Source organism: Elephantulus edwardii, unplaced genomic scaffold (assembly GCF_000299155.1).
Source record: "Elephantulus edwardii isolate Elephantulus edwardi_28Jun2011 unplaced genomic scaffold, EleEdw1.0 scaffold00209, whole genome shotgun sequence".
Classification (NCBI taxonomy): Eukaryota; Metazoa; Chordata; class Mammalia; order Macroscelidea; family Macroscelididae; genus Elephantulus; species Elephantulus edwardii.
Genome location: NW_006399959.1, coordinates 826,501 through 849,655, shown reverse-complemented (window position 1 = coordinate 849,655; position 23,155 = coordinate 826,501). Strand labels below are relative to the sequence as shown.

At 46.3% G+C, this 23,155-nt stretch overlaps 1 protein-coding gene across 1 annotated transcript in view; it reads left to right on the top strand.

Annotated features, from left to right (window-relative positions):
• The window catches only part of LOC102857893 (chromosome unknown open reading frame, human C16orf96), a 98,153-nt gene extending 77,094 nt beyond the window's left edge, over nt 1–21,059 (top strand). The window contains exons 9-17 of the mRNA XM_006897473.1: nt 3,587–3,661; nt 5,701–5,862; nt 7,853–7,971; nt 8,273–8,335; nt 12,248–12,343; nt 14,379–14,556; nt 14,637–14,739; nt 20,348–20,401; nt 20,854–21,059. Of these exons, the coding sequence (XP_006897535.1) occupies nt 3,587–3,661; nt 5,701–5,862; nt 7,853–7,971; nt 8,273–8,335; nt 12,248–12,343; nt 14,379–14,556; nt 14,637–14,739; nt 20,348–20,401; nt 20,854–21,059 (1,056 nt within the window). The remainder of the gene's footprint in view (nt 1–3,586; nt 3,662–5,700; nt 5,863–7,852; nt 7,972–8,272; nt 8,336–12,247; nt 12,344–14,378; nt 14,557–14,636; nt 14,740–20,347; nt 20,402–20,853) is intronic.
• Nucleotides 21,060–23,155: the final 2,096 nt, after the last annotated feature.

The window sequence follows — 23,155 nt, the reverse complement described above, 5'->3', positions numbered from 1 at the left end:
ATCTGCATTGTTCTGGATTGGGTTTTGTTTGTTTGTTTGTTTGTTTTTAGCTCCTCCTGGTTTTTGCTTATAGTGTCCTGTAGTTCTTTGAGTTTGTTTTTCATCTATTGAAAATATTCAATCATTGTTCTTTTAAATTCTGTGTCAAAAAGTTCCATCAGACTTTCTGGCTTCAGGAAATCCATTGCTACTGTGTCATCCTTTGGCGGTAACATCTTGTTTTGTGTTTGTGTAGTGTTTAGGGTAGCTTGTTTTCTTCGAGACATTGATATATTCTTGATCTGAAGACAGTTTCTCTGAATTTCTGACTCAAGGAAAAGGTCAGTTCAGAGCCTGTGAGAGCAGCCTTTTTAGGTAAGTCAGATCCAGGTGCTCTTGATTAAAGGCAGGTTGATTGACTGGTCATGTAGGCATAGGTGTGGAGCCAAATGGGGTGGGGTAGGCAGGGGGGTGAAATAATCACCAGGGTGGGTCAACCACTTGAGGGACCTCACTCAGACCTTAGCTGCCCAGATGTGCTCACGATTGAGGTCCCCGATCAAATTCCAGCTGTCCACCTCCCACTCAGCAGTTCTCACTCAGGGGCCCCTACCCAGCAGCACTAACCAGTGCCCTCACCCAGTGGCCCCTGCCCAAGCAGGGTCCTGGGTCTAGCAGGACCAGTGAAGACTCAGTCAAATTTCTGTAAAGCAGTACGAGTTTAAGATCCTGTGGTTCCTAAAACTATTTGTATCAATAAAAGTTCTTATTAGAATTCCTATTGTCCATGTCACACAACAGGCTCACTGGGTCTTAGTGGGGCTTAAGAAAATTCAGCCAATTTCCCCACTAAGCTTTCCCCTTTCGAATGGGTCCAGCAGCTTCTGGCTTTTGCTGATCTGAAGTGCACACTGAAATGTGGACCGGAGTGCAACCCAGGCTGTGTTTTTGTACAGTTCCTAGTCTAATCCAACAAAAGTTCTTATTCAGATTCCTACTGTTCACCAAGTTTACCCCATTCAAATGGGTCCCTCAGAAGCTTGGCTTGCCGTTTCCGGCTTTTGCCTATCTACAGTGTGGACTAAAATGTGGCCCCGAATGCAACTGAGGCTATGTGCTCATTCAGAGTCTAATCCAACAAAAATTCTGATTCAAATTCCTACTGTCCATGTCATGCAACAGACCCACTGGGTCTTAGTGGGGCTTAAAAGGATTAAGCCAATTTCCCCACTAAGTTTTCTCCTTTCCAATGGGTCCCATAGAAGCTCATCTTGTGGCTTTTGGTTTTTGCCAAGTCCACACCACGGCTATGTTCTTACAGTTCTAATACTGAAAGTTTCAACAAAAGTTATGATTCAATTCCTATTGTCCACATCGTGCAACAGACCCACCAGGTTTTAATGGGGCTTAAGAGAATTCAGCCAATTTCCCCACTAACCTTTTTCCTTTCAAGTACCAAAGCAGCTCAGCTAACAGGTTCCAGCTTTTGCTGGGTCCAAGATGGGACTGTGGCGTGGCAGGGTGTTAATGTTAAGTTTTTATAGCTTCTAAAATAATGTGTTAACAAAAGTTCTGGTTCAAATTCCTACTATTCATGTCACGCTGTGATGGTTTGTCTCTATGGAACGTCAAGTACTCTCTAGTGTTCCGTCTTTATGTAGGCTTGCTATCCCTCTGGCTCTTCACACTGTACTCTCCATGGCTGCCATCTTCCCAGAATCTGAGCTCTGTTGATTCTTAATTCTTCTCCACCACAGATGAGTCCATTAGTATTTGAAATACCAACAGTGTGGCTTTGAGCACCACAGCATGCCACCACACTATGACTAAGCAACAGATGCATGATAGGCTTTTGGGTAAAGTTGGCAGAATAATTGAACAGAGGTGTCCTTCATGGAGTTATGGTCATAGGAAATAAGGATTTCTCCTTACTGTTTGGGATAGCATGAGTGACACAATGATAAACACTCAGTAAATTTATACAACTTGAACACTTGCCTTTAACATTTAGGGAGCTTAGGTGTCTGCCTTGCTTTGTGCTTCTCAACTTCATATTTCCCTCCATACAGAACAAAGTTCCTTTGATACCACCTCCAAAAAACAACTTACTCTCAGTCCCAGTGTCCTTGCTTTTTTGTTGTTGTTGTTGCTATTTTTTTATTAAATTTTATTAATTTTAATGAACATTTACAGAGATTTTGGCTTTCCATTCATTCATGCCAGTGTCCTTTCTGCATTGAATGCCACCTCATCTCTTAGTCTGGGCACCTAGAGCCCTCTGGGACTAGGCTTTCTAATGTACCTGTCTGCCTGCTATTCAACAAGCCCACTATCCTTTCCTACTGTTAAAAGAGCAAGGGCCCTTTCCCCCATCTTTCCATGCTGCAACAATAGTGTGCATGAACGTCCTGGCCAATGCTCCCAAAAGCATCAACAGTGCCAAGAAGAGAGGCAAGTGCCAGGTTCTTATCAGGCTATGCTACAAAGCTATCGTTCAGTTCCTGATGGCGATGATGAAGCATGGTTACATTGGCGAATTTGAAATCATTGATGATCACAGAGCAGGGAAAATTGCTGTCAACCTCACAGGCAGATCAAACAAGTGTGGTGTTATTAACCCCAGATTTGATGTGCAGCTCAAAGATCTAGAAAAGTAACAGAATATAATCTGCTCCCATCCCATCAGTTCAGTTTCATTGAATTGACAACCTCAACTGGCATCATGGACCACGAGGAAGCAAGACGAAAACAAACAGGAGGAAAAATCCTGGGATTCTTTTTCTAGGGATATAATAAACGGGGGGGGGGGGGAGAGCAAGGGCCACGTGGGGATGACCATATCTGACCTTTACCAACTGTCCCTTTCAACAACATCAACAATACAGAATCAATTCCTGTGAGGTCAGACATGTCCCCCACACTTCCACACCTCTTTCTACTCATCCAAACATCAAGCTTACTGCTTTACTGGATCCAAAATCTGATGTGATAACTCACAGACCACACAGAACTGGAAGGCTATAGTTCAGGTTAGTAGCAGAATACAGGACAGCTTCCAAAAAGTGGTTGTGGGCACCTCAGCCTTGAGCCTCATGTCTTTAGGCCAGTGTTACAAAGATCTCAGTCCTCCCCACCCTCAAGTTCTCCAACAAACTTAGACAAAGATTCTTAGTTCTGGTTTCCTGTGGTATAGCAGCCCTAAGATCCACTCCATTTCATGTCAGGTCTCTAGTTTTCTGCTGCTATGCCTGATGCTTCCATAGGTACTGGTCTGGTTGGCACGAAAATCTTGGGACACATTGCATTCTCTTGCTTCTTCTTTGCTTATTGGGTATATTCTCCAACTCTGATGCCAAATCTGCTCAATTTTATGGCAAGACTAGCCAATCCCCTTGTGGATTGACAAAACTAGCCAATCCCTTTGTGGACAGGCTAATTTGCCCTATTCACATATTACTGCCCACCCACATGACAAAGTCAAAGAATGGCAATTTTTGAACCATAAACCCTTAATATAACATCTACACGTGGAAAAGTGGAAATGGGAGGGAGATATTGCAGTTAGGACTCCCACAAGTATTTGACATGCCTTTGCTTCTATCATCAGACTCTCCAGGCTCAAATTAAAAACCTAGAAATTAACAAGGTGGATAAAATCAATATGGAACAAGAGTTGAAAGAGGTGAGTGAGCAGAGAACTTCCCCTACCTTTTCTATTCCCCTGAACTGAGGTTTCCCATCTAGGAAAATGGCAGCACTCCACAATGGTAACACCAGGTGGATAGTGCTCCAGAGCTAATTTCCTATGACTTGTATCAATATAGAAAGGCTGGGGACCTCTCAAAAGTTAAGACCATCCATTCAGGTGTATGGGTTTAAAAATCATATGCTAAGATCTCAGTTTTATTAAATAAGCAAATATCTAGAAAATAAAGATTATTAACAGTTTACCAGGATGTGTTAGTTACCTACTACTGTTAAATGGAAATTACACAAGTGGAGGGCTTTCATAATCAGTTTCATTTAGAAGTCTGAAAGTCCAAATATAGGATGCAAGCAATAGGTGGGGAAAGAGCCAGCACAGGAACCTGGGCCTAGACGATATGCTCTCCTCCTGGCCAGTTTTTCTTGGTGGTACTGAGATGTCTCCTTTCTTTTTACTACTTCTTTCCTTTTATCTCTTATGGGATAAGCCACACCTCAGAAAAATTCCCCTTACATTTATCAGGGCATTATATCCAACCCTTACTCATCTTACAACTGTTTGACTTGTCAAATCATAGGTGATCATTCCATAACCTCCAGGTTACAACATTGTTGTTGTTATGTGCCATTGAGTCGCCTGCTACTTATAGCAACCCTGTGCCCAATGGCTCTGAAGCTTGCTTTGTCCTGAGCCTGTCTCACTGTCTCTGACACACCTAACCCCATTGCCCCAATTACTCTGTCAATCCATCTCATCTAGGGCCTTCCTCTCCTGTTTTGTTCCTCCACCTTCTCAAGTGCCTCATGGCCACATGTCCAAAGTATGTAAGCTGAAGCTTCAAAATCCTTGCCTCCAAGGAACACCTTGGTTTCACCCTTTCCAGGACAGACCTGTTTGTTCTCTTGGCAATATGTTCAATATTATTCTCCAGCACCTCAACTCAAAGGTATTGATTCTTCTTCTGTCACCCCTAGTCATTATTTAGCTCTCTGATACATATCAGGTAATTGTGAAGACCATGGCCTGAATAAGGTGCACCTTAGTCTCCTGACTGACATTGTTGTTCTTTAGCTCTTTGGAGAGGAGGAACAGTTGAGTTCATGCCACAATGGTAGGAGGGAGGCCATTTGTGTATGTGAATGGTAATGGATGGATGAGGAAAAGAATAATAGTGGCTATACCATATGAAGAGTGTAATCAGTATTATTGAATTAGAATTGTAAAATATTTTGTTATACATATTTTCACCACAACTAAAAAAATTATTTATACACCAACTTCCCTGCCACAGGCAGATATTAATTTAGATCTCAAGATTATATTTAAGTGGAGGCTGGCTGTGGCCACTCACGGGGCCAGTCAATGTGTTGGCATCCAAAGTCCTCCTCATGTTGGTACCACTCAGCACAGAACTCTGAAATTTTTTGGTCTTGCATTGATCTTAATCAGCAGATCACAAAATGCCTGACGAGTGAGTACAAGGAAAAGAAGATCAAGAGCAGGGAGCTTACAATGTGATGGAGACTCTTCAGTCCTCCAGAGGAGTCAGGAAAATGAATTTTGTTTTCACTGGATGCACTGGTTGAGAGAAGATTCAAAGACTCTTGGTGGCTGGTCAAAAGAATTTGTCTTATTTGGTCTTCATGATCCTTTGAGTGCCAAAGTCTATCCACTTCTGTATGAGAAGAAATAGGAGACTTCAAGATTTAGAGTGTATTTGTTGAGTGGAGCCTTTAGTAGTAGTCATCTCTCCTGCCAAAACATCTGAACTTGATATGCTGTCTTTCCTTTGTCTAGAATCAACTAGCTCCTTCAATAAAATAACTTTCTGTAATTGTTTTTTTAAAAGGATCCTATTGGAACCAATATAGACATCAAGGTTGAACTTAAGCCAAGGCTTAACTTCCATGGCTCCAAATTAGATAAAATATTCCCCAGAAGAGGTTGGTTTTGTCCTAGCTGCCTCTGACCTGCCTCCATCAGCCCTGCTTCCTGAACTCCCCGTCTCTTTCTAGAAAGCTGACAGAAGTATCTTGGCAAGTAAGGCCAGCCGGGCTGACCTGGAGACAGTGGTGATGGAATTGAATGATATGATGCATAGCCTTATGCTCAAGGTCACCAACTATGAGGAAGACTGGAAGAAGTCCTTTGAGCACCTGAACAAAGACATGAGCAAGGTGAGCACCCTTCACACATTCTTTCTTACTACCTAACAAATTACCCCCAGAACATCCAGAACATAGCTACTTCAAGTGAAGTTTATTCTGCTTTTTCTGCTTCTGAGGGTCAAGAGTTTGGTAGTGTCCAAAAACTCACCAATAAAGTGCTGGTATTATAATTTCTGTGTTCCTTAGATTATTCTGATTAGAAGCTCTCATGTTGAAGTAGAAAAAGTTCTCATGTGGACTGCAATTTCCCTTTATTCAAATGTACCTTTTTTTCTGAATAAATCACCATAATCCCAATTTTTAAAGAAAAATTAGTTTGGAAGGAGTTTATGTGGGTGATTTTGGTGTTTTTAAGTGCCATCTAATTGAGTATGACTAATAGTAACCAATCTGAACACTGTCCTATCCCATGCCATCTTCACAATCTCTTGTGTCACACTCAAGTCCATTACTGCAGTCACTTTGTCAACCCAACCAGTTAAGAGTCTTCCTCTCTTTCACCACTCCTCAACCTTCCTAAGCATGATGTCCCTCTCCAAGAAACAACCTCTCCTAGCAACATATCCAAAGTAAGTGAGTTCATCATCTTTGCCTCCAAGTACTCTGGCAGCACCTCATACGTGACATATCTGTTTGCCAGCACCCTTCTACAATGCCACAGTTCAAAGGCATCAATTCTTCATCATCCTTAATCATTGTCCAGTTCTCAGATGCATAGCAAGTGACTGAAAAGTCTATGGCCTGAATCACGGACACGTTTGTTCTCAAACTGACTTCATTACCCCTCAATAATTTGGAAAGGTCCCTGACAGCAGACTTTCCCAGTGCAAATATATCTCCTGATCTCCTGACTGCTAGTACCAAGTGTACTGACTGTGGGCCCAAGTCAGATAAAGTCATTGACAGTTTCAATTCTTTCTCCATCCATCTTGATGCTGCCTATCAGTCCAGTGGTGAGGATTTTTGTTTTCTTGGTGTTGAGATGCAATCCATAGTGAAGGCTGCAGTGTTCTGCAGTAAGTGCTTCAAGTCCTCCTCCTCACTTTCAGCAAGCAAGGCTGTGTCATCTGCATAACCAAGGGTGTTGATGAGTCTTCCTCCAATCCTGATGCCATATTCAGCTTCTTGAATAATTTGCTCAACATTTAGACTAAATAGGTATGGAGAAAGGATACAAGAATGATGCACATCTTTCCTAATTTTAAACTATGTAGTATTCCCTGACTCTGGTGTAGGGTCTCCCATTAGAGTACATTCAAGATGGCTGCTGGGGCTGACTGGGACTGGAGGATCTTCTGCACTGACTCCCCTTCATGGCTTTTTGTGGAATTGTTCATCCATCATGTTGCTGAATGCTTTCAAGTTGACTATGACTCATAGCAACCCTTATAAACAATGGAACTGAACTCTGCCCTGTTCAGCACCATCCTCATCATCCCTATGTACACAAGCCAATTGTTACAATTACTATGTTGATCCTTCTCACTGAAGATCTTTCTTTCTCTGACCTTCCACCTTTCCAAGAAAAATGGCTTTTTCTAAGCACTGGCCCTCCTGACAACATGCCCAGAGTATGTGATATATATACATACTTGTCTTTAAGGTGCACCCTAGTTACACTTCCTCCAGGGCAGACGTGTTTGAGATTTTGTCAGTTTTTTTGTCAGATAGTCAGTACCAATTTCTTCCTGGATGACTCTTCAACCTTATTCCATCTTTTGCCTACAAATGAGAACTTTTCTTACTTAAGGCTGTGCAAAATGCTACTTTAAACTACTACACAGTATTTATTTAAAGAAATAGAAGCCAGTTTCCTACCACTGCAGAAGTATTAGAAGGTGTCGGATTTTCACTGCTTTAATCATGGTTTGCATCACCATGATTTTTGGAGAATGGCATTATTCTGTGTAACTTTTCTGATTACTCTAACTTCTCCCTTTCTGGAAAGGGGCAGAGTATGGTAACCAAACCTTCTTTGTTTGCTTATGCTGGTGCCCAGCTGATCCACAGTAACCTGGATAACTTGAAGTTAGAAATGGAAGATGTTTGGAAAATAGTCAGGAGACTGCTGATCGAGGGCCTCCGCTTTAACCCAGACAGTGCTGCTGGCTTCAGGAAGTGAGTATGCAAAGCCCCTTTCTGAGGGGAAACCTAGCTTCTACCCACTGGTTGGGAAAACTGAGTAGCTTAGCATTTGAGGGAAGTAGCTTGTGGAACACTGGGGTAAGGGGAGAGGACTTCCTCAGTTCAAGAAGCTACCCTGGAAGTTCTGGTGAGAAGCTCTGGCCTTGGCTGGCAGAGAGGTCTCCAGAAAGACACCTACTCCTCAGCCTTCTACATGACAAGTGGGAGTCCTGGTACAAAGGCAAAGGCTGGGCAGAGGAGAGGTGCCCGATCTAAGGGAGCCTGTCTCTTCCAGGAAGCTATTTGAGCGAGTTAAGTGCATCTCCTGTGACCGCCCGGTGGAGATGATGACTGGCCCGTAAGTACAGTCCATGTCTACCCAGAATGGGATATCCTTGAACCTGTTCCTCCTCTGGATTCCTGACCTCTGGGGGGCATCTGCACCCCAGTCAGCCCACCAGAGGGCCCCCATGCATATCCTCCCTTCTTGGCCTCTGCCAGCCTGCCCAGGTCCACCCAGGAGGCTCTGGTCTATTGTTCGCTTCTGGTCTATGCTTGCTCGGTAGACAGCATTCATGCATGCCCTATTCTCCTGGTCTTCACCTGGCACTGCCTGGCCACCAAGGGAGCTGCCTTTCATCTCCTCTAATGGTCCCTGTCAGCCTTCCCTTATGACCCACCAGGGAGTATACTCACAAGCCCTACCTAGCTCTCCCTGCAGGACTGAACCCTGCTCTCACATACAAAACTTACATCCTTCCACATGCCCCATTTCATTCATTCCACTCTGAGGGAGTCCCTGGGCTGCACACATTGTTATAACATTCCTTCCTTCCTACACCAAACCTCCTGAGTATCCCCTGTAAGCAGAGGCTGAATCAGCTCCAGTGGAAAAGGGTGGTGATGTTCATTGTGAAGGACACAATTCTAGGTGTTTCTTCATATTTGGGGTTATATTTCAGTGTTCTTTGAGGGCAGGTAACCCACAGAATCCATCACCACTCTAGGTCACATCCAGAATTTTCCCTGCAAGCCAGAAAAAATCAGAAGCAACCTAAATCCAGACATAAAATTATGAATACTTTATAGTCATCTTTCTCAGCCAGTATGAGTCAGGTGGTAGAAGAACGCTGTCCACAGCATTCCGTAGTGGCAGATATACTTCATATCAGTGCCATTCAGTGCAGTGGTCATTTGCTATGTGTAAATAATTAGCACTAGAAATACGGCTAATGTGGCCAAGGGGCTGAGTTTTCATTTTATTGAATTTTAGCAAACTTCAATGTAAAGTTACATTTTACAGCATCAAATGGGGCAAATGGCTGCAATTTTGAAGAGCATAGTTGTGGAACAATTTTTGCTGAGTGCTCTGGAAAACTGTTTATGTTATTAGATGCCACTGAACTGACCCCTCATGAGGCAGAAGGAAACCCTGGCAGGTCCTGCACCACCCTCAGCATTTCTGCTACACTTCACCCATTAGTTCAGTCACTGTGTCAATGTCAGTATGCCAATAATAAGTTTAAAAATGTTTCTACTAAGTGAGGGGAAAGAAAGCTTAAAGGTAGTAAATGTTTTGTGATTAAGTTTAAAAAAAATAGTTTGGTGGTTGTCATTGTTGTATGTGCCATCAAGTCACCTGCAATTCCTAATGACCCTATTACAACAACCCTAAACCCTGCTCTATTCTGTGCCAATCTTATTGCCTCTGACACACCTACCCTCATTACCCCAATCACTGAATCAATCCATTCCATCAAGGGCCTTCCTTTCTAGCACTGTCCTTTCACCCTTCCAAACATGATGTCCATCTCCAAGGACTGGTCCCTCCTTGCAACAAAATATGTCAGATAAAGCGTCAGAATTCTTGCCTCCAAAGAGCAGCCTGGTCTCACCCTCTCCAGGACGAACCTGTTTGTTTTCCTAGCAGTCCATGGTATATTTAATACTCTTCTCCAGCCCCACAGCTCAAAGGCATCAATTCTCCTTCTATCAACCCTAGTCACTGTCCAGCTTTCTGATGCATAGCAAGTAATTGCAAAGACTATGGCCTGGATAAGTCTCCAGACTTACATTGTTCCTCTTCAGTACTTTGGAAGAGGTCTCTGACAGCAGGCTTTCCCAATGCAATTTGTCTTTTAATTTCCTGGCTGCTGGTACCAAGAGTGTTGATTGTGGCGCCAAGCAAACTAAAGCTGTTAACAATCTTAATCTTTTCACCATATATCATAATGCTACCAATCAGCCCAGTGGTGAGAAATTTTATTTTCTTGATGTGGAACTTCAATTCATATTGAAGGCTGCAGTTCTTGACCTTCTGCAGCAAGTGCTTCAACTCTTCCTCATTGCAGCAAGCAGGGATGTGTCATCTGCATAACTCAGACAGTTGATGAGTCTTCCTCCAATCCTAATGTCACATTTCTCCTCATAAATCCCAGCCTCCCAGATAGCCTATTCTGCATATAGATTGAAAAAGGTATGGAGATAGGACACATCCCTGACATAACATCCTTCCCAATTTTGAACCATGCAACATTTTCTTGCTCTGTTCTGACAACTGCCTCCAGGTCCAAGTATAGATTTCACATAAGCACAATCAAGTGTTCTGGAATTCCCATTCTTCTCAGAGTGAACAGCATTTTGTTGTGACCCACACAGTCAAATGCCTTTGCATAGTCAACGGAACACAAACAGACATTCCTCTGGTACTCCCTGCTTTCAGCCAAGATCCATCTAACATTAACTATAATATCCCTAGTACCATGGCCTCTTCTAAACCTAGCCTAAGCTAAGGAAAATTAAATCAAATCCATGGATACCAAAATTTGATCTTGAGTCTATCCCATCTGAATTTCAAAACCATCACAGTAACAGGTCTGAGGACTTGAACACTAATAAGCAAAGACCAGATGAGCTGTGGGAGAATATCATCCAGGAAGAATGTCATTCAAAGACAGAGGAGGAAGAAAATACCAAGATGGATGTCAGAAGAGACTCTACACTAGAGTGCCAAGAAGCCAAAACAAAGGGGGGGAATCAAGATACTGAGGAGCTTAACAGAAGATTTCAAAGAGCAGCGCAGGAAGACAAAGTAAAGTGTTATAATGGAATGTCAAAGAGCTGGAGGTCAGAAAATCAAAGGGGCTAAACTCGCTCAGCATTTCTTAAGCTGAAGGAACTGAAGACCAAAGTCAAGGCTTGAGTTGCAATACTTAAGGATGCTTTGGGAAGAATATTAAATGATCCAGGAAACATTAAAAGAATATGGAAAGAGTATACAGGGTCAAATGTCTTAGCATAGATAATAAAACACAAATAGACATCCTCTGGTACTCTCTGCTTGCAGTCAAGATTCATCTGACTTCAGCAGTGATATTCCTAGTGCCTGGCCTCTCCTAAAACCCAGCTTGTATTTCTTGGGGTTTTCTATCAATGTACTTCTAGTTGTTTTTTGATAACCCTCAGCAAGATTTTGCTTGCATGTGATATTGTCTGATAATGTCCACATTCTGTTGGATCACCTTTTTTGAGCATGGGAGTAAGCACGGATCGTTTCCAATTAGTTGGCCAAGTAACTGTTCTCCAGATTTCTTGGGACAACCTAATGAGCACATCCAGGGCAGCATCTCTTTGTTGAAATATATAAATTGGTATTCCATCAATTCCTGGAGCCTTATTTTTTTTTGTCAATTCCTTCCAAGAAACTTGAACTTTCTCCTTAACCATTGGTTTTTTATCATATGCTACTTCCTAAAATGGTTCTGTGTCAGCCAATTCTTTTTGGTACAGACTGTATGTCTTTCCTCCCATCACCTTCTTTTATTGTTATTTTTTTAATTAAAAACTTCATCTCAGGTAATTTGGATGTGTTGCCAGGAGAGGCCATTCCTTGGAGAGACACATCATGCTTAGAAAGGGTCAGCAAAGGAGAGAAGACCCTCAACATGATGGATTGACACAGTAACTGTACATTTCTCTTTGTACATTTCTCATAGCTGACTTTCCATTGCATCTCTAAGGCTGCCAATCACATGGGAGTTTTCCCATCTTTCTCTAAGAAACCACTGGTGGCTTTGGCCCTTGGGTCAGCAGCCAAGTCTCTGTGGACTACAGGTGTATCAGAAGCAAAGGAAGCATTGGGAGAGGTGTGCCCCAAAGATATACCTCCTGTCTGACCCATGAAGGCTTCCTGAAGGAGATGGGGACTCATGTTCTCTGTTGACAACTGATGTCTCCCACTTGGCCACTGTCACCTTCTTGTCCCCAACAGACATCTCATCACCATCCGAAAAGCCCAACTGCTATCACGCCTCCAGCCATCCAGTCCCAACAGCTACGAGTACCAGCAGCAGCCCCAGCAGATAAGGTGAGCATGGGGTCTGGGCCCCAGGCCACTCATGCCAACAACCGATCCTAAGGGACATCCTGTAGCCCTACAGCCAGAGATGGTCCCAGGGTGTGGTCAGTTACTCACATGCTTGTGTGGACATAGACAACAGATGGGCAGGCAGACAGATGAGTTCTGAAGGAGACAAATTGACCCCTTGTGGTGTAGTGGTTAAACACTGCTGCTAATGGAAAAGTTCACGGCTCAAACCCACCAGCCACCCTGTGGGAGAAAAGCAAGGCAATCTGATTCCATAAATGTTTCTAGCCTCCAGAGCTTCACAGGCAGTTCCTTCCACCCCCATCCTGCAAGATCACCATGAGACAGAATATCTAACCACAGAGGGTTCCAGTTTATGTTGTTAGTAGATGCCATCACGTTGACTACCACTCATAGCAATCCTGTGATCGAAACTTTGCCCCATCTTCATGTTCATGCACCATGCTCAAGTCGATTGTTACAGTACATTTTGTTGAGGGTCTTCCTCTGCCCTTCCCCCTTTCCAAGCATATTTTTCCAAGGACGTGTCCCTCCATACAACATGTCCTAGGTATATATTCCACCATCCTTGCCTTAAGGAGCACATTGGTTGCACTTCTGGTCATTTTTAAAGTTCTAATTGCATAATGTATCACATCACATGTCAGGCTGCTAACCAAAAAGTCAGGGGTTCAAATCCTCCAGCTGCTTTGAGGGGGAAAGATGGGCAGTCCCTGGAGACCCAGTGGAAGATGGCTAGGAGTTGGGGGCTTTTTTATTTCAATGGTCTCAGCAGCCTCTGGATGAGGCAAACAATGAGGCATCCAACTAGTAGTAATGGGAAGGCTGCCTGTTGAGAGTAACAGTACCTCAGAAGGAAGGCCTGATGATCAGAAGGAGCAGAGCCCTGAGCACTCTGTGGAGGAAGTTCTGCTCTGACATCCATGGGGCCACCATGACTGGAGCTGACTCAAAGTCAGGTGGTTAACTGGTTGTATGTGCCTTCGGGGAAAGATTCCTGTCCTTTTTAACTTTTTTATTTTGCTTTCATCAAAAGTTTACAAAGCAAACAGGTTTTCTGTTCAATCATTCATACACATTTTGTTTTATGATGTTAATTACAGTCACCATATTGTAACATTATCTTCCTGCTTCCTCCCTGTTATTCTCATTTCCATTCATCATCCTATCTAATCCTTCCTTCTGAGCAAACACTGCCCTTTTGCTTTTGTGTGGTTATTGTTCACAGTGTAGGCCTATTGTTTGATTGAAAACTGAGCCACACAACTGAGTTTTGTTCCAAGATCCAAGGGTGAGGAAGGAACATTGGAGGTTCTGCATGTCTCCATTAGGTCATCCAGCCTGGTTTTCTGAGTTTTACTCCACATTTTTCTCCCACTCAGTCCAGCCCCCTACACTATGATCCTTTCACAACAGTCAGAGTGGAGCTGGGCATTATATTGTCTTGGTCCCAGTGTGTGGAGGGTACAATGTGCATGTGTCCTTCAGACCTTGTTTGAGCTTAGCCCTCATCTCCCTGAGTTCCCAAGTCAATTTTGAGGCACTTAGCCATGACACCTGAACCTCTAAGTCTTTGCTTGGCTTTGTCTGAGCACTGACCACACTGGGAGGAGGGGGGGCTTTTGTCTTCCTCCCTATTTCACTGATGGGGAGACTAGGGTCAGGGAATGTCAGGGGTAGAGGAAGTCAGTGTCAAAACTTGCATCTGAGCTTTCATGCTTCTGGCTCACCCACCCGGCCTCCCAGATCCTGACCCAGCCTAGTCCCCAAGCTCTTGATACCCCAAGCTTCAGAGTCCCTACCAGAACCCACCACTTTCTGAGGGAGTCTGCCAGACAGGGTGGGTGATGGAAAGACAGAACCCCTCAAAAGAGCTGATGGAATTCTGTGACCAAGTCAGGACTGAGCAACTGGCACAGGCCTTTGAGGGACAGCTGGTGTCCCCCTCTGCCCAGGGCCTCCCTACTGTGACAAAGGAGGCCCTGGAGGGTGCTGACTATGCTGTCTCATGCAGGGAACAGCAGAACATGCAGCTCCAGGGCCTGGTGGACCCTGAGGGAAACATGCACTCCGTGGGCTTCCAGCAGGAGTGGGGTGATGCCCCCCGGAACAACAGCAACCTCAAGTTTAACCCCTACAGCTTATCAACAATCTATCCCTATGGAGACCCCCAGCTGCTGGACTATGACACGGTGAGTCTGGGGCAGACATTGGGGCTGGCGAGCTTGGTCTCAGGCACCATGGGCTGATGGAGTACCTGGGCTGCCCACAGGCGGAGGTGGACATCCTGGGTGTGGACGGGATCCTATACAAGGGCCGCATGAACAACCCGAAGGAGGTGTGGCCCACCTTCCCCTCAGACAAAGAGCTGGCAGGTGAGGCTGCTGGGTTGGGGCATGGGACACAAGCAAGTGGGAAGTGACTTAGGTGCAAGTCAGTGGGATCCAGAGCAGGCACTGTCCCTGATTGGGATCACCTGCATACCAGGAGACAGTAAATGGGCAAAATGATGTGTTGCCCTTCCTCTGGGCATTCCCTATCAGGTAGGGTTCAAGGAGGGACAAATAACTAGAATCAGAGCACCCATCCTTACAGATGGAGAGGGATACCTGGGGACAGGACACTTAGGACAAGGGATGCTGGCCCAGGGAAGGAACTCAGGCAACCCTTCACCAGGTCTTCAAGGCTATAAATCTTAAGAGGACTGGCTAATCTTTCTCCTGAAACGCAGCTATTGGGTTTGAGATTCTGACCTTTTAGTTAGTAGCACAACCAACATCTCTGCCTACTACACCACCAGGTCTCCCAATACCCTGCCTCATGAACACAAGTGGAGATAGTTATATAATACTGAGAATCCTGGTCTGGCCAGTTGACACATACTGGGGGCACACAATCCATAACAATGACAAAAAGAGAGTGTCCTTGGAGGCTCCCCCTCTGGAAAAAGAAGCTGAGGCTTTGTCCCTCTGATGGTCCACACTGGTCAGGGGGTCAGAACTACCCCTTGTCATTCTCCCTCACCCACCACTTGCCCTACTGACATGAGAACTGGACACTGATGTGTGAGAAAAGGAGCACCTTGAACAGAGAAAGCAGCACCCTATGTCTGTGTCCAAGGGCATCAGGAAAAATGGGCCACACACTGGATGGACAGGTAGATACAACCTGGGGACTAGAAATCTGAAGCGAGGTAGACAGGGTACATTCCTACTGAGGGCTCTGGGGCAGATCCTGCCTCAGCTCCCCCCAAGCATCTGATGTCCTTGATCTTCCTTGGTTGTGGCTGCATCATGCTAGTCTCTGCCTCTGTCTCTCAAGGCATCTTCTTTGGGCCTGTCCCCTTTTGCCTTCTGTCAGGACACCACCTTAGAACATGTTGGGTGATCCAAAATGACCTTGTCTCAAGACCCTTTTCCCAACCAGGTCACATTTTTTGCTTGGTTCTAGAGGTCACATCTGGGACCCATCACACAACCTGACCCTGGTTCCAAGGGGCACACTATCCCAGACCCTGTCTCTCTGGAGACACATGTACTTGTCAGTGGCTTGCAATGTAAATGGCTCCTCCTGGACTTGGCCACTGCTGTCCCCTGTGCCCTCACCCCCACTGTGGCTGCTGTTCTTAAGTCTTCAGGCATCACTAGACAAGACTGAAATAACAGGCTTCCACCAGGATGATCCAGGATTGTCTCCCAATCTCTGGATCCCTAGTCACTCTGCAAAGTGTGTGTGTGCTTTAGCTACCGAGTGCTGTTAGAAGTTCAGAGCTGGGGTGTGAGCTTTCAGGGAGCTCAAGGAGAAGTCTTCCTCTGTGTCTACTTAGGAGGAAGTCACCTCTTGTCAATTTGTGTCCTTTTCTCTTTTCAGCATCTGTTCTTCTTTTTTTTTTTAATTTTTGTGCATGTACCGTCAAATCAAATCTGACTGGTACAGGAGGAAATTATCCCTCCTTCTCCGGCACAGCATCTGGTGGATTTGAACCATGTACCTTTAGGATTGCAATACAGCTTCTTGCCACTAGGCCACCAGAGCTCCCCTAAGGCCACCAGAGCTCCCCTAAGGCCACCAGAGCTCCCCTAGCATCTGTTCTTCTATCTTCCTGCACCTCTGGTGGCTTGCTTTTTTAATCTACTCTTTTATATCTCAAAGGAGATTGGCTGTGCTCGCTTCGGCAGCACATATACTAAAATTGGAATGATACAGAGAAGATTAGCATGGCCCCTGCGCAAGGATGACACGCAAATTCGTGAAGCGTTCCATATTTTCGACCCTGAAACGAACCAGTCTGTAACGAAGGCTAACTCCTAACTCCTTTCACCTACAAATTTCGTCTTTGGATACAAAGCTAAGTGGATAGTCCTTACCGAGGGACTGTTTAAAAAGAGGCAGGGAGAAGAAGAGGGGGAAAAAAAAAAGGAGATTGGCTGAAGACACATTCTTAAACATCATAGGCTTCTATCTGAAAGGTCAGCAGTTTAAACCCACCAGCCTGGCTCCTCTAAGGTCAGAAAGGCAGTCTTCTTCCATAAAGACTGACCCCTTCAGACCCCGAGGGAGGTCCACCCTGACTCAGAATTGACTCAACAGCAGTGGGTGGGTAACCACAAAATAAAAGAAGACTCTGAGTGAGAATTATTGGCACAGTGGCAGCAACGGTGGGCCTGAGCACAGGAGAAATTGTGGGAATGGCACAGCACTGGGCAGGGCTTGGTTTTATTCAATAGCACCTAACAGCATCAGCCACCATCACAACATGATCAAGAAAATCCATTCCCAAATTGAATCCTAATTACCACAGGGTTGTAGCAACCTTATTAGAGTTGGCACAGTTCAGTCTGTAACATCATGTAAGGTCGTGTGTTTGCTCCCAGGCTTTGTGATTAGGAACTTGGCTGCTGTCAGGAAGTCACTGATTCAGCTGACCACCCTGCCCACACTATGTGCCCTGCCACCTACCCCATCCTTGCTCAGCCCCTGAAGATTCTTTTCCACAGAAGCTTTGACCATATGATCCTTCAAGATCTGATCTTCCTCATCTCTTGCTGTCAGTTCCAACTCAGAATTGCCCTAGGACAACAGAACGGAGCCCCAGCTGGTCTCAAGCCATCCTTCCATCCTTGCCATCTCTGCTGGGTTTGAGTCCATCATTGCGCTCACTAGATCTGTCCATCTCATGGAGGTTCTTCCTCCTTTCTTCTGAGCCTCTACTTTACTGAGATGCCTTCTCCAGGGACTGGCCACTACTGACCACATGCAAAAAGTGCCTGAGATGATGTCTGGCCATCCTCATTTCCAATGAATATTTTGACAATCTTTTCAACATACCTTTGGGACCAGCCACGTGGACCTTTCTAAACTTCTCAGATTGGGCCATGCTGTCTCATGTTCCATGCCCATTTCTTGCCAAAACAGCCAAGTCTAGCTCATGTCCATTTCTGGTCAAGTAAAAAGTCACTGAGGAAGTGTTTTAGACATCTAGCATTGTCATAGGGAGCTCTTGTGGCTTAGTGGTAAGAAAATGTGCAAAGGTGTACAGTTTAAATCCACCAGCTGCTTTGCAGAAGGAAGAAGATGGGCAATCTCCTCCTATGTGATTTACTGCTTCTGAAAACCCACTGGACAGTCAGCTATGGATCAATTCCAACTTGATGGTACACAACAACACAATTTCCATAACAGAGAAACCATAGGTTTTTAATAAACATAAATTTATCACAGTTTTGAAAGCTACAAGTCCCAGCTGGGTGCCAGCTTTAGTGGACACTTGCTGGCTCTGGAGCCAAGTCCTTGCTTCCTCTATAGGTCCAATATTACTTCCATATCCAGAAGCTTCCCAACACAGGGAAGTTCCTCCTGATGCTTCTTGCTTGGTGGTTCTGAGGTCCTGCCTCTGCCTGCTTCTCTCCCGTTGTAGTTCTCCTGACAAAGTGTCACAGACCACATCTGTGGACACGCTGTTGTGATAAAATGAACTGTGTAGCACCTCACCCTTCATCCTTTTGCAGCTGCTTGGTTTACTCGTGGTACATAACCTCCCCAGTATATTGTAGTGTCCCTGTTTTCTGAGGGGACACAATGCAATCCATAACAGATTTTCCTAGAGACCATCTGGCACCCGGTGGAGGGGATGAGGGTTCAAAGTTCTCCTGGGCTTCTGGCTTTTCCCTCTGGAGCACCCCACCTAGGGTTCTTTCTGAGAGAGAGGACCGCTTGGGATCACAATTGTTGGCTGTCCCACAGGCCCTGTCCCCCTGGAGCTCTAGTAGCCTCGTACATAGGTGGTATTTTGCTGACTGGAACACACTGAGTCCTCAGGAGGCATATAGACAGTCTCTTCTGGGAGATTTCCTGTCTCAGGGCTCCCTGCAGGGTCAGCTGTGAGTTAGTTGAGGTGTTGGGGTTTTTTTTTTTCTCTTTGTTTTTTTTAATAATTTTAATGAACATTTACAAAGATTTTGGATTTCCATTCATTCATTGTTGCACTTTTCTCCCTGCCCAGCCCTCCCCACGCCCCAGTTCACTCCTCTCTTTGAAAAGTAAAAATTCTTCCTTTGATATACAATCCCCCTGCACCCCTCCCACCGCCCCAAGTACACGCCACTATGCAACCTTACTTCTCGATTCTTGTGATAACCATAATACCCTATCATACATCGCTTTTAAATTATTCTTTCCCTCATCTGTTTCAATGCAGTATATGCAATTTATCCAGTTTTTTCTCAGTCTTACCCCAACCCTGATATCAGTCCCATTTTACAGCAGTGGCACCATGCAGTATTTGTCCTTTTGCGACTGAGATATTTCACTCAGCATAATGTCCTCCAGGGTCACCCATTTTGAATAATATTGCATGAGTTCCTTGTTTTTCAATGCAGCATAGTATTCCATTGTGTGAATATAGCACAGCTTCTCTATCCATTCATTTGTTGATGGGCACCTGGATTGTTTCCAACTCCTTGCTATTGTGAACAAAGCTGCAATAAACATGGGTGTGCATATATCTGCTTGGATGCCAGTAGTGGAATTGCTTGGGCAAATGGTATCTCTATTTGTAACTTTTTGAGAAAGGGTCATACCGCCTTCCACAGTGGTTGCACCATTTTACACTCCCACCAACAGTGAATAAGGGTTCTAGTTTCTCCACAACCTCACCAGCATTTGTTGCTTGCTATTCTGATTGGGGTGAGATGATATCTCATAGTTGTTTTGATTTGCATGTCTCGTAGAGCTAGGGATTTTGAACATGTCTTCATGCGCTTGTTGGCCATCTGAATATCTTCTTTGACGAAGTGTGTGAGTTAGTTTTAATTAGATGTCTGTTTGGCCATCGCCGTTTCCATCTCATGGGGAGTGCCCAGTGTGACGGGGATGCTTAGCGCTGCCCCTCACAGCCTAAGTTCCAGGAGGATTGGGCAGTGCACATGAGCAGTATGTGTAGCCCACTCCCCAGCAGAGGAGGAACCGTATGTGCGGTGGGTGGGAGCCTAGTGAGGGAGATGCCCCTTGAGGTCAGATGCTCTTTGGAACAAGAAGAGGAGACAGCCAGAGACAGATCCAGAAACAGCACCTCCCCCTGCCCTGGCAGGAGTGCACCAGACCCAGTGCTCTCAGTCAGGGCTCAGGTGGGTTTTGCCACATGGCTCCTTCTGCCTTCGTCCTTCCCTGTCCTGTAGCCTCTCCCCCACCCTTCTGGCAGTGGCCTTTGGCCAGACAATAGTCAGTCATGCTAACTCTAGGCTGGAAAAGAAGTGGGGCTATGGGGTGAAGGGGCCCATGGCAGCCCAGCCTACAGCCTGAGTACTGCTGACTTAAAAGCAGTGACTGTCCTTCAGCACTATCCACTGGGTCTCCAGACCCTCTCAGAACCTCGGGGTGTCATGGATTCTAGACTCCAGGAGGCAGTAAGTGGAAGCTTTGTCTGAGGTGGACCCCTGAAATCAAGTCCTCACTCTGGCCTCTGTCTTCTTGCTCTCCCTGAAGCTGTGAAGGTTCCTCGGCCCCCATCCCAGAACCTGTATGACCCAGCTCATACCAGTGAGTACCCATCCCCCCACCTCACCTGCCTCTCACTGCTCACTCACTTGCTGGGCCCTGGTCCAGGCCCCAGAGCTGTCCTCCAGGTGTGACCAGCCACGGTAGGAGAAGGGAGCCCTCTGATGCCCTGGGCCTGCTTATGGCTTCCATTACCTGGTGCCAGGCCTCTGAGGGAACAGCAGTCAACTGCACCCCTACACTCTTCCTATCTCAACCCTCCTCTCCACCATCACGCCCTGAAGGCAGGGACTTGAAGCTGAGGCCAAGGCCAAGCAAGAGGCCTGACACTGCACTCTGGGCCCCTAGGTCCTTCCTGGGTATCATGCTCCCCTCTGCTGGTGTGTTGTGGGTGCAGATGCCCAACGGGACTGGGTGAATGGAGTCCTGCTGGGTCAGGGAACTACATTCTGCTGGAGCTGGGTGGTTCCTGAGGCCTTGTGTTCTCCTCCCAGCTCTGTACAGCCAGACAAGTGCATCCAGCACCATCTACTCAGGGCCCCTGCGGGCAGCACCACCCAGGCCACCTTCTCTGCCACCCATGCCACCACCGATCCCAAGGGATGCCCACCAGGCACCAGGGGCCCCTAGACACCAAAAAACACAGCGCTTCGAGTCCAGAACCAACACCCTTCTCAAGGAGGAACACTTGAAGCCGTGAGCCCCTCAGCCCTGTGACCATCTGGGTGCCCCAAGCTCCTGGGCAGGATCTTAGGACATAGGGGCCCCACTGTGACTTGGGGGCTGTTTCAACTCTGCTGGTGTAAGTGCAGGCACCTCTTTCTAAGGTGAACTTTCCATTATCCTACTAGCACTCATATGATGATTCCAGCTCCCAGCCGCCCTGTAGCAGAGAGCACCACTGCCAGCTGGTGGGTTTCTCCCTTGGGAAAAGAATGGGTGGGAGCCTGGGGTGCACTCTGTAGCTCCACGGCAGTGATCTTGGTATTTCTACAGGAGTGGTTTGGAATTGGTGTTTAAAGATCTGAGTGGTAGAATTCCACCTTGGCTAACCCAAGGACATGTAGCAATGCCCCTTAACAGCCCTGGCTCGACCCAGCCCTGGGTGGCTGACCACCTCTAGCCCCTCAGCTACTGTAACTGTCCATGCTCTTGGCAGCCCTCCAAGCTCACTGGGGAGTGTGATGGCAGAGCCAAGTGGCCCCCCAACCCTCCCTGGGTTCACACTGTCTCCTCTGCCTCCTGGCTACTGGACTCCTCTCCAACTCTGCTGGAGAATGCTCTGTGGGGTGGTCTTCCCATTCCCTATGGCCTCTGTACCCCCAGTCTTCTCCCTCACTGCTTTCTTCTCTTTCCAAGGATGGTGTTCAAGTGAGGCCCTCTTGCCCTCAGTTTCCTGACTCTGGAACTGCTTGTCCATGCTGCCTTAGGAGACAGTCTGGGAACCCCATCCACTCCCACATTACAGACAAGCTTTCTCCTGGAATAAAATGTTGCACCCTACTGACTCTGGTTGGATGATTCAATGCCATCTGGAAGGGACTGTGACCCCTCTTCCTGCTTCCCTGGGGGTAGTAGCTCTGTGGCCCTTCTCTCCTGTGTCAGGCAGGCCAGCATCACAGAGAAATCTCAGGTCTGCCAGATACAGTGCCTGAGCGGCCTTGACCATCCCTTCCACTGATGAGGCACAGTCATGGCTCCTCACCAGGGAGGTGAGATCCAAGGGAGCTCCAAGCTGGACCTGTACCCCAATCTGAATCCATTAGCACCCAAGTTTCCTCCCTCCTGAAGCTGAGAAAGGCCAATTGTGCCACTAGTAACCCACTTGCTCTTCCAGGGGTCTCCTTGGGAGAGAGGGGAAGTTGAGACAGGTTAAAGTGGGCACAGATCAACTGCAGAGAACTTCCTGTCCCTGCCAGCAGTCAGCCTCTGGTCCCAGAGGGGTGGGTCCTGGAAGACTCTGAACACTGGACAGATGCCTCAGATGGGCCCCACACTAACCCAGCCCAGGAAGGCCTGAGGAGTGAAGGGGAAAGGCACTTCCTAGCAAGAATGTGACCCACTGTGCTGAGACTTGGGGCTTCCTGTTTCAAGCCTAGGACCAGTCAATCTCTTGAGAAGGGACTTGAGCCAGCCCTTCTGGAGAATGGGCCTGGCCAGGAAGGAGAGGGAGGTGACACATATGATGTTGGAGCATGTCCCCCCCAACCCCCCACCGTACCTGAAGGGTCACTCAACATCGTTGACCTTTCAAAGACTGAACTCAGTAATCTCGAGGTATAAAGGATAACACCCAACAAGACCTGCACTGGGGAGGTGGGTGAAGGGGCACGGCAGGGGTGCAGGGGCAGTGCAGGGGAAGGGGAGGAGGGGCTGCTGTTTATGGAACCTTCTTCACCAAACTGACTTGAACATGGTGTTACCTGCTGGTGAGCAGTTTGAAACGACTTAGCCACTCCTCAGATGGAAACGGGCCGATCTCTTCTATTAAGATTTAACCACGGTTGCTGGATCTCTCACCATGCCGACGCTCCTCTGGTTTCTAAGGCTGAGGGAGAAGCCTTCCTATGGATTCAAACTACTGACCTCTTGGTTGGTAGCCTGGTTAAGTTACATACTGTGCCACTAGGGTTCTTTTCTTTAAGATTTACTTGTCCCATGTACAAATCGCACCGCTTTTTGGTAGTTGTTCTGGTTTTTTACTTTACAGGTAGATTGACTCCCAGATCATTCTCCTGCAAACCCCATGGGTGGGTTCAAATCACCTTTGCTGTAGAGTCCAGCTGGTATACTTTC